At 38.1% G+C, this 11,556-nt stretch overlaps 1 protein-coding gene across 1 annotated transcript; it reads right to left on the reverse strand.

Moving 5' to 3' along the window:
- Positions 1 to 5,822: 5,822 nt before the first annotated feature.
- On the reverse strand, positions 5,823 to 7,079 carry LOC148876628 (uncharacterized). The gene has a single exon (XM_088967759.1). It carries the CDS (start codon positions 7,077 to 7,079, stop codon positions 5,823 to 5,825), a length of 1,257 nt encoding a protein of 418 aa, XP_088823885.1.
- Positions 7,080 to 11,556: the final 4,477 nt, after the last annotated feature.

Genomic DNA, 11,556 nt, shown 5'->3' on the forward strand with positions numbered 1-11,556 from the left:
TAGATATCACTTACACACATGGAGAGAAGGCAACCAGGCTCTTAATGATTGGCTAGTTTACACTTTACATGGGTCACTTTGAGAGATTTCTCCGGATCTCAAATTAGCAATTGGGAACTCTGATACATTTGCTTTCTTCATGTTTCATGGAGTAGGGCTTTCCCTTGTCTCTTTCTTTCTCATGTGCCCTTTTAAGGCTATGTTTGGTTTGAAGGAAAAGGTAACGAAAGGAAGGGAAAGACAAGGAAACTAATACAAAGGGTTGTAAATGTTTCTCTACCTTTTCTTTCCTTTCCTTACATTTTCCTTCAAACCAAACATAACCTAAGGGTGAGATGTTGTGTTATACCTAATTAGTGGATTAAAACCAATTTGAACCTATTAAAATCAATCATGATATATTGTAATCAATAATCAGATCAGATTCGATTCTAATGTTGTGCTATACCTAGTTATTGAATTCAATTCAAATCCGATTCAATTAGAGCCCTAGTGATCAAGGTTCAAAGTATTGACGTGTATCGGCCCATATCGGCTGATACGTATCATTCCGGGACCCCTCTGATACACCCCTACAATGAGTGTATCGGAGATCTGACCGGTTCAGGGGATAGAGGAGACCTAAACCAGTCTCCCTGAACTGGTTACGAAAAAAAAAATCCTAAAACACTGTATGAATTCGCCCGATACGCCCATACCCTTACTAGTGACAAGATGCATATGAGGTTCATTGGCTCACAACGTAGAAAACTTATCTCTCCATGGTTTGATCTTGCAGCTTGTCATTATGAAGATTCTCTTAGTAAACACAATAACAAATCGATTGACAAATAACAAAGCAATAAGATGGCAGAAAGTTTCATCTGCCTTTTGACAATTGTTGGCATAACAATTTTAAACATAAGACGCACCCATTAGGCTGTCTGATTTGACAGAAAATAAGAGATAAACGAAATTGAACGAATGTTCTGAGGAATTTCACAAATTTTGTCAAAAAAATTTATTAACTTTGTATTTCTCTCTTACTAGCAAATGTTTACAATGGTTTTTTTTTTTATTTTAGTAATGATATGTGTCTTAATTTTTTATGTTTTTATGTGTACAAAAATAATTCTTATTCATAATACTTATTTGTTTAATATGATGAATATATAATATTAGATATGTGTCCAAATATTTTTTTTATCAAGTTTATGTATTTTTCATATTTTTATCTTTTTTTAATTTTATTATGTAATTATGACATCGAGGATTGATACATTTGACCCAAAAGGTTGGGTGTTGACCTGTCATGGAATAGAAAAATAATTTCATTTTTAGGTTATTTTAAATATTTTATTTCATTTCCATCATTAATAAAAGGAAATTTTATTTATCACACATATTTTTCTTTGGTATGATTAAAATAAAATATTAGAGATGTGCCCAAATGTTTTTCTATACAATTTCTCTATTATATATATATATATATATATACTTTTATTTCTTATATATATTTTTAACTTTTATTATTTAATTATGGCATCAATTGTTAACACAGTTCACCCAAAAGGTTGAATTATTGGCTTGCTATCAAACACAAAAAAAATCATTTTTGAGTTAGTTTTAAATTTTGTATTTCATTTCCATTGTCAACAAAAACAAGTCTTGTTCATCACAATTATTTTTTTTAATACGATTAATGGAAAGCATTAGAGATGTGCCTAATTTTTTCTTATTTTTTGTTTTTGTAATATTTATTTTTATTTAAAAATTCTTGTTGTTAAACTATGGCATAATGGGTTGATCCATTTGACCTAAAGGTTTGAATTTTTTATAGACCACCTAGATGGAAGAGTAACTGTATTCCTAAGCCAATTGAAAAAAAATATGATATTATTAAAGGTATTAAATTTAGATCTAATTAGTACAATTTATTGGTGAGAAAAAAATAACTTAAATATAGGATTTAATAAGAGAGAATGAGAGTCAATACCTTAAACATAATGTTTAATGCAAGGTTTTTAAAATCAGACTAGACAGGGAACCATTTTGGGGACTGGTTCTTGGGTTGAACAGTACAAACATTCAGTTCAAATGGATGACCCATTCTAACTTAAAAAAATAAAAATAAAAAATAAAAATAAATAATTAACAGCCAAAAACCATTGTCCGGATCAACAACTTTTGGCCAAAAAAGTGGTTTTACGGTGCAACCAAACCAGTCAAGTGACTGGTTCCTATTTTTCCGATACAATCGTCCAGTTTGGTCCAATTTTAAAAACCATGATGTAATGAGAGGGACTTCAATGAGGTAAAAAGTATTAATTCAAATGCCCTTGGAATTAAATAAGGACCAAATTTAAAGATAGGGGTACTTTAACCAAGAAGAAAATTTTCACATCATTCGTGCTTTTAGTAGTAGTATAGATTTTCTATCAAACAAAACAAAGTTAAATTATGCATGTTCTAATTTTTTATTATGGATTGGTTAAATGTTTGTTTATTACATGCTAGCCAACTTTATGAGTTTTTGGTATGGCTGCATTTGAGGTTGAGAGTTGAGTAAGCATGGCCATGGGGCAGGTTTGGGGAGGGTTTTGTAAATTCTAGACCCTACCTTCCTCCCTAAACCTTCTAATCCATACCTGCCCCAAAACCCGTGGGTTGGATTTTGAGAATCCAAACCCTCCCTCTTCATGAAAATGCAAAACCCTCCCCCACTGTACCTTCTTTGCATTCAAGGGTAGGGCAGGATGGGTTAGGAATCTGCATCTAATTTCCTATTATTTCTTATTATATATAAGCAATAAGTAAGCAAAATAACATGGACAAATAACAATAATTTCAACTATTTGATGAAGACATGTAAAAAACACTGACTATCAATTATTCTTCACATAAAAAAATCAAAATATTATAAAATTTAACATTTAATACATAAAGTTCATATGCTTTCCAACAATATGTAGGTCGGGAAGGGTCAGGTTCAGAATCCCAAAACCCATCCCTGCTTCAAAATCCCTCCTTCAAGCAAAAAAAAAGAAAAAAAATCCACCCAATGTTACCCACCCACTAGGTAGGGTGGAAATTTTCATCCCTAAAGTTAGAGACGTTTCAACCTCAAAATATCCACCCAATGTTCTGTTGCAACCATAAACTTGTTTGGTTGTAAAAAATGCTGGTTGCCTGCCTTTAGCATTATTATCTGCTGAAATCAAGGTCGGGTATTTTAAAAGTACAAATTGGTTGATACACCTCCCTGGCACTTCTCAAAATAACACCTCATTGTGGAATTGGGATATGCTCCTCACAGAGTGTTCCTCACACTGACCTCACAATCACATTCCACTGTGTATTAGAAATAACTTTTCATGAATGATAAATACAAATAAGGGAGATGTTCCCGATGTACGATCAAAACATGCTGTAAGGTCGGGCACACTTTGTGAGAAACAGATCCAGTATCCTCATTGTGTTATCTCGCAGCTTCCATACAGGGCATACCAAATGTGTCTTTGTTTCTACTAGTTAGTGTAGGTGCCATTATGGCACTGATGTGGCAGCATCCAAGACCACAAAGTAGTGCTGTTCATAAGAAGGCCCAACCCGACCAACCCGGACCGACTCAACCCGAGTCGATCGGGTTTTCATCAGCACGGGTCGGTTTCGGGTTGTGCAAATTCCTAAACCGATGATTCGGGTCGGTTTCGGTTTTCACACAAGAAAACCGAAACCGACCCGAACCGAACCGGCTTAGTTCTTATTTCAAACATAAAGTTTCAAAGCCCATTAGGCCACCTAGTTTTTGAATGGTTGCAAGAAACTTTGGATTAATGAACAACTTTTGTGATTAACTTTTCATTTAAATTTTATCATAGGAGATGATTAAAATGATGTTCAATTCACGACTATTTTTAAAATTAGCAAGATTTTATCATAGGGATGAACTTAAAACCGAAACCGACCCAAACCGACTCAAACCGAACAGGTCAGTTTTGTTTAACATTAGGTCGGTTTTGATTTCTATGTCAGGTAACCCAACCAAGTCGGGTCGGTTGGAAAAACTGTAATAAACCGACCCAACCCGACCTATGAACAGCCCTACCTCAAAGGATTGGTAAGATCTCCTGCTGATCCTAACTGAGACTTTGAATTGAATCCCGCTTGCACGTGGATTGGGGGATGGGCTACCCCATTGTGTAGCCCTTTAAAAGAAATCAAGACCTCAAAGACTAACATAACATGGTTTTTTTTTTTTTAAATTTGTTCAATTCAATATTTCTTAAATAGGTACACTGGGAGGGATTCCAACATTTAAACAAATAAAAGTCCCCCGACTCCAAGTGAATAACGTTTTTGATGAGTTCAAAAATTGATACATAATTGTATAATATGTATCAATGCATTTTAATATTTTAAACCTTACAACACAATGATGCTCTATATTAATAGATGAAACATCCCCTAAGTTTATTTCGTGTAGGAAATATAATTTTACCCCAAAATTTGATACAGAATACACTTTGAAAATAAAGAACAGGGATGATCATGGGTTGGGCCTAAGTTGAACTTAGCATATAATGTAACTATGTAGGATAGGACATAATATGCATGTGTGCAAATAACTATTAATATTTATAATATATAGCACTTGAATTTAACTTTTAGGATCTGCTCAGTTGCACGAAACCCAAAACAAATATCTCCCTTTATATATAATATTTGATATTGTATCACATAATATATGTATAAAATTGATAGTATACTTCATATAATTCATATAATAGTAGATGGTATGTCGAGGCCGGGTCAGGCTACAAATTACCGTCCCCAATAAAGACCTTAGTTGATATAGAACAGATGTGGCCTAGCATAAAACCCACATGCAGACCAACAAATCCACTCACTCTATACATGGATTATAGGACAAATAGGTGGGGGCTCACATGAAAATAAAAGACAAATTTTCTAATTGCATCTTTTCTGCAGCAAACACACATCACAACAAACAAAATAATTTCAATGGGCCCATGTACCCTGCCATTCGTTTCTATGGGGCCGTGGCCCATCAATGTACCAAAACCAAAGATAATGGCTCCCTAGTCCCTACCAGCAGCGGAGCATGTTAAAAAAATGTTGTAATTTGGAGTTGGAAGGTGTCGGCTGACAGGATCAAACCCCACAACCATCTCAAAAAAATGGAGTGTTGAGCAGCTAAAGCAACTACAACAAGTGCTTGGGGATTTCTATGAATCACAATCACAATGAAGCTCCATTACCAGCAGCAAAGTTCTGATTCAAGCTTAAAAATTATTGGTTTTTATTTTCTTTTCAAGTTTATGGTCAATTTGATTTTGTCTTCATCGGTGGGAGTGGTCGGAAGGACCGAAATTGAACTCGATTCAGAGTTCAGTGCAATGGACTGGGACAGACAGAAAAGGTCTTGAAACTATATGCATTGAGAGAGAGAGAGAGAATCTGGGGTCATACTGTCATAGAAGATAAGGACTCCTTTTTGAGTCCTTACTCTGAATTGCTGCTACACTACCACGATTGATTCCATAAGATAAACGGTGCAAATTGTCCCAAGAAACTGATGAGAAACAACCAGATTAGTAGCCTCCATATCAAACTTGAAATACAAAAGAAAACCTAACATCAGAGAAGACTCTTCTTCCAACTCACACTCTCGCTTGTATACACTGAAGAAAAGTTCTATTAAACTAAAACAAACACAGACACTGAAGCACACACAGTGAGTCACAAACAACAGAAAAAAAAAAAGAAAAACCAGAAAATAGTTTCTCGCTCTGGCACGAGAAATTGAACTCTCTTTTCAGTCACCCCCACCATTGATGCACAGCAACTCCTTCATCCCTCAGCCTTCCGTAGAGAGCTAGGCATTCCCAATAGGGCCTCCTACTCTTGCTCTTCCTCCCACATAGACCTTGGTGTTTGCATTCCAAAAACAGTTGGTCCACCAAGCTGATGGCATTGCTCTTCATCATCTCTTCAACCACTTCTGCTTCTGCCTTCATCACAACATACTCTTCGTCCTTCACATTCTTCCACAACCAATCCGACATCTCCATCTGGGGCACTCCCTTGTCCGGTGACAATTCATCGGTGGTCACCATGTCTATCTTGTACACTTCGAAATCCTTATTTCTTGTTGGGTAATTCTGCTCAAACCAACCAGGACTGGCGTTGCTTTTCACCGGCAAGTCAACGTCGATGAAGACGTGTCGCGGGTACCCTTCCAGTGAATCCTCCATTAAGTCCGGGAGGTATTTGGTGGTCTTTAAGTAGTTGCCCAACTCCACCTTAGATGCTCGTGGTGGTTCAAGGAGCGCGTCCTCCAGTCTGTTCAGTGCCGCCTGCTTGGCTTCTGAAGCGAATGCACTGAGGCGTCTCTTAATCGGCGAAGTCCCTGATAGTATCTCGGCGGGGCCAGTTTTCTTCATTGCCACAATTGTAGATGCAAATCTTCGGATATAGACAATTTTGTAATTAGAGGGCTTGCGGAAAGGATACCGAGGGTTGTCGTTCAACCGGACAGCTGCAATACCGCCAATCTTCAGTGTGCGGTCGATGAATTCACCGGAGCCAAAGCCGGGCGCGAACGCAAAATCAAATGTATCATCTGGGACTAAGCTCTGGCGTTCGGTGTCGAACTCAGAGATGAGATTCACAAAATTATCATCAGTGAACAGGAGACTCTGAGTGATCACCTCCTCGCCAGCGCCCTGGCTTACAAGGAGGGTCTTGCCGCCAGAATTAAGGAGACCCTCGTTGGCTAAGTCTTGAAAAAGTTCAGGCAAGAACTCAACATTAATGGGTTCAGGTCCGAAATCGGCCTGAGAACCGGCGAGGTTAGAATTCAATTGGGGAAGTCCATCAATGAAGTATGGTCCGATCCATGGAAATGTCGCAATGATCAAGGCTAAAAGCACGGATCGCGCGATAACCCTAAGAACCCTGGAGTCAGGAAGCATAATTGTGAGCTGGTTATCGGGATTCAGACCGATCCCACCTTCCCCGTGAAGGTGTTTGATCTTTGTCGGGTTATTGACCGGAAATCCACGACCGAATTCCATTTCCATTCAGAGATCTTGGATGGCCGCTTGGCTCTTGGCTCTGATAGGAATGAAAGCTGGTTGTGTTACTGTTAACTAGGTTGGTTAGGCTAGTCTCAGATAAACAGAGACAGAGACAGAGAAAAACACAGGCGAGAGGAGAGGGAAGGGGGCTTAGCGAGTGCAAAACCGGGCAGCGGTGTGGTTTCCACCCAGGAGGGCCACACGGATACTTTGCACTCCTGACCAGAGGAGCATCAACTGCCTCATCCGCTGCACCTCCATTGCTTTCACCGGTCCAGATCGACGGGAATACTTTTGTTTCTGAGATACCCAAGATGTTTCTTCTTTAGGGAATCATCGTCGGAAAGTCATCAGCAGCCCCTGTCGACCGGAGAAGGGGGAGAAGCCTGGAGAGTGGAGAGGCTGTTGTGTGAATCAACAAGGGCAAAAAGGGAGAGAGGAGAATGAGAGGATTTATTGATTTTACTGGAAGGACAAAGAAGGAAATAAGTTGGGGAAAAAGAGGTAAAAGGCGGTGAGATTGTGGTAGAGGAGGAATGAATGGAGGAAAAGCGGTGGTTTGATCAACGGCTCCACGAAAAACCAGTTTCACCGTAGTTGTTTGTGATTTTGTGAAGGAGCTTGTTTTTCCGGTTTCCAGAAGAAGGGCTGAGACCGAAAGGTGACGTCTCCGGTATTAGCGCCGAAGGGTTTTTCTTTTTAATTTATGGGCAGGAGCGTTTTCCTCCATTTTCTAACAAAGGTTGACACCTGGCAAGGATAATCTCGATTTTGTTGTTTTGACTCCATTTTCTATCAATGGTTAACACTTGGCAAGGATAATCTTAATAGGGGTATTTTTGTTCTTACATAATTTTCACTTGGACGTTAAATAAATGTCTTGGCCTCACACGTCCAATCTGTAGAAGTTAAATTAAAATATTTTAATATTTATATAAATTCAATATTTACAAACGTTGGTTGCTCAAATACTTTATCTTTTTCTTTTTTAATCTTTGAATGTAGGCTGTAACTGGGTTGTTGATACATTTCTGTTTCATATGAGAAACTTTTTGCCACGTGGTAAGTGTCATGACTCACGATCTGCCTCCTGTTAAGAAAATTGGAATCCCTGTTTAGTAAAAGATACAAATGATATCAAATATTATTTGATAAACAGTGTCATGTTACATAAAATCAGCATTTTTCATATTCGCATTTATAGTATGTTAATATTTTGGAGAAACTTTATTTTAATGTTTTTTAATGGTTAAACGTTTATTCATTGTTTACGGAGTGACTAGTGGTATTTAATTATGAATGAATTTTATCAAAACGTTTATCAACCATTTTTCTCTCGATTTTAAAGATAAATTAAATATAAATATTTATTTAATAAACGAAAGTCATGCCAAAAATATACTATAGCGACCAACTTAAGGTTGGATTTGTAACTACTTGTTGCAGTAGGGGCTGCGATCAAATCCAACTGCCATCATGAAGGAAAAAAAGAGAAGCACCATATTGGCTCGGTAGACTGATACCATTTACAACCCGAATTGGGTTGGGTTTATCCAGCTTAACCACTTTCTAAGTTGGGAAAAGCCTAAGCTTAGGGAAGTAGTTGTCCACTCAAGCATGTTGTCCATGCTTGATAGAATGATGTACCAGTTGGATTGCTGTTATATGCAGCAAGGCGGCCTTCAGAGCAAGAAGAGAGATTTATCAAGTTGCGATGCCGAGTGATGCAGAAATACGAGGATTTGCTATTAGATTTTAATCTCTGTTAAGTGGGCTTACATATTCAGTAAAACAATTGCATTGATGGGCTATCTTGTAAGTGGGCTAAATCAAGTGATTCATTTATACAAAGCCCATAGACTTCAACAAAAGGGTATGGGGCTTAATGAGTGGATACCGCATTTTGGCCCATATAGGTTTAATGGGATCCTATTAGGTCAAAATATAAAGGCTTCTAGGTTATGGTTCCCAATATGTTAAATCATCTAGCTGCCTTCCTTGCTCTACCCCATTAGAGTCAAAGAGCTGAGAAAACCTAAGAAAGAAGGAAGATTTAATTGAGGAAAATCACACCAGTTGACAAAAGCATTGATTCATCACTCGACCTGAAAGGGTTTCAACTACTACGACGGATACAGGTATTTATATTCAAACCTCCTTGATAACTGCAGCATGATATACTTTGGGGTGCAACATGGCTTCTTGTTCTTCGTGTATTGTATGGCATTGATATGATTTTGCAAGATTAGGATTGCTTGCTCCCCCTTTATTTATCTTACAAGTGGTATCAGAGCCTTATATCATGTTGGGTTATTAGGATTACCGTTTTTTTTTTCTTGAATCGATTTCTTTGTGGTTGCGTCTCAATTGAGGATATAGTCGTTCGTCTGTGTGTGCTTGTCGAACAACCATGAAGCAAAAAACAACACATTGTGATGATACAATGTTGTTTCAGTCAACCAAAAAAAAAAAAAAAAGCAAGACACATCGGTGTTGCGTCTTTGGAACCCAAAAAAAAAAAAAAACGACGCATCAGTGTTGCAATGCGTCTTTGAAACCCAAGAATTCGCATCAGTGATTCGATGCATCTACATAAACAACTCAAAAAAATAATTTTTTTTGAATCTTGATTTGCACGCACGTAAGCAATTTGCATGCATATGTTTTTCTCTCCTTTTGCATGGAAGTAACCTTGAACCTTTTTTGACTTTGTCATGCATGCGATGAATACAGTTTTGGATGAATACTTTTTTTTTTCTTTCAAATTAAATTGATTGAAGCAGCATGTTACCAAAGTAGCCTTTGTAGTGTAAAATTAATTTGATTTGAAATATAAAGATTTTGTGTGTTCATTGTCCATGCGAACATTGGTCGGCCCAAAGGAAGGTTGATGTTTGGCCGGGCAGTGAACACATATGCGATGATGAATATTGATATCGTAAAGCTATTATCCATGTGAATAGTTGTCGGTCCAAAGAAAGGCTATTGTTTGACAGGATTTATTATCAATGTTTGATCGTTGCGTTGAGAGTACAATTTACAATTGATGTTTTTGTGCAAACACTAAATGTCAAGTTGTGCTGGGTATCTTGCCTTTGTAATTTATATTATTATTGATTATATGTTGTTTTTGTTCTTTGTTCATTTTCAGCAACTGCAAATAATGTTTCTGCTCAAATTAGTGCCATTCCCATGCTGAATGTGTTAAATAGTTTTGTATGCCCTTAGCTTCAATCAAAATTGATGTACTTTATGAGTTTATTGTAAATGATTAAAAGTACATATTTGATTCATGTTCCCTTGGTATGTTTCTGTGTATTACCCTTAAACTGGACACTTATTGAGACTCGTGTTAGTTTTGAATGTTCACAGCCAGTGGGTCGGTCTGGGGAGACCTATCCTGACAAGGCTGACATTGTGGTGCCACCAAGTCGGTTGGGGTGGCTTGTCTCAGTTACCGGGGTGAGACCCTAGGCACATACAGTGTGGGATTAATTGAATCTTTGAACTGTACCAGATTTCTAGTATTGCCCTGGACCTTGGAGATTGATGGGCAAAACTGGAAAGTTACACCCGACCCCTAGACTCGATTATGATACTGCAGTAGGTGTTGGATCGGGCTATCTTTAATGTACCAATCAGTGAGATCCTTAGCGGGGGTCAAAACCTGGGTATGTTGGGACAATCTGAGAATTCATCTGAGTGTAGTGACAGGATCAACCCCTTTGTCAGACAAAGGTAATGATCGGGGATGCACTCTCACTGTTGGAAACCAAGACTGCCGACAGCCGATTTCAACCGTTGAAATTTGTTTTGCAAAATATATTTTATATGAGATATAAAAGTATATATATTATGGTTTCTAAAATGTTTGCAAAAGGGTTTTAATTCCCGGGATCCATATAAGTGGAGAGTGCAACACTATTCCTTGCAGCCGAGGGAGAGGTCCTCTCTTGTCGGGCAGTGTATGATCATTATGGACTGAGAGGTTAAGTGTAAGACCATTGAGGATAATACCTGATGGGCTAATCTTGCATCTGCCCACAGTCCCTGGGTGTTACAAGGTGGCTTGGCCCAGGGACCACCTAGGGTAAGTGTTGGGCCCATAGAGCCCATTTGATGGGTTTCTGGGGGTGCACTGTCTTTAACAGTGTATTCGACCAGGCCTTGTAACAAAGGCTGGGCCGAACCCATGTGGCTGATGTGTAGATCAATGCTTGGGTCCCACGCCATACAAGGAAGCCCAACTGGGCAGCAGTTAGGAAGGTTAAGTGAGCACATAAGCTTAATGAGCCTAAAGCCCATTTCGAACTGGGCTATTAATTTAGTTAATTAAAGGGGCGAATTCTGAGATGGATTAGCAGTTAGGATAGGGTCTTAATCCTATCCACTCAGAGAGTCCAGATCTGAATGTGATTCAGATCTAGAAACCTCCTAATAAGATTAGGATAAAGCTAATCTAATCTGCAGATAA

The sequence above is a fragment of the Nelumbo lutea genome, chromosome 1 (genome assembly GCF_056320005.1).
Source record: "Nelumbo lutea isolate HS-2025 chromosome 1, American lotus-T2T, whole genome shotgun sequence".
NCBI classification, from domain to species: domain Eukaryota; kingdom Viridiplantae; phylum Streptophyta; class Magnoliopsida; order Proteales; family Nelumbonaceae; genus Nelumbo; species Nelumbo lutea.

Coding starts and splice junctions, on each gene's coding strand:
- LOC148876628 (XM_088967759.1), bottom strand. CDS start 7,079: ATGGAATTCGGTCGTGGATTTCCGGTCAATAACCCGACAAAGATCAAA.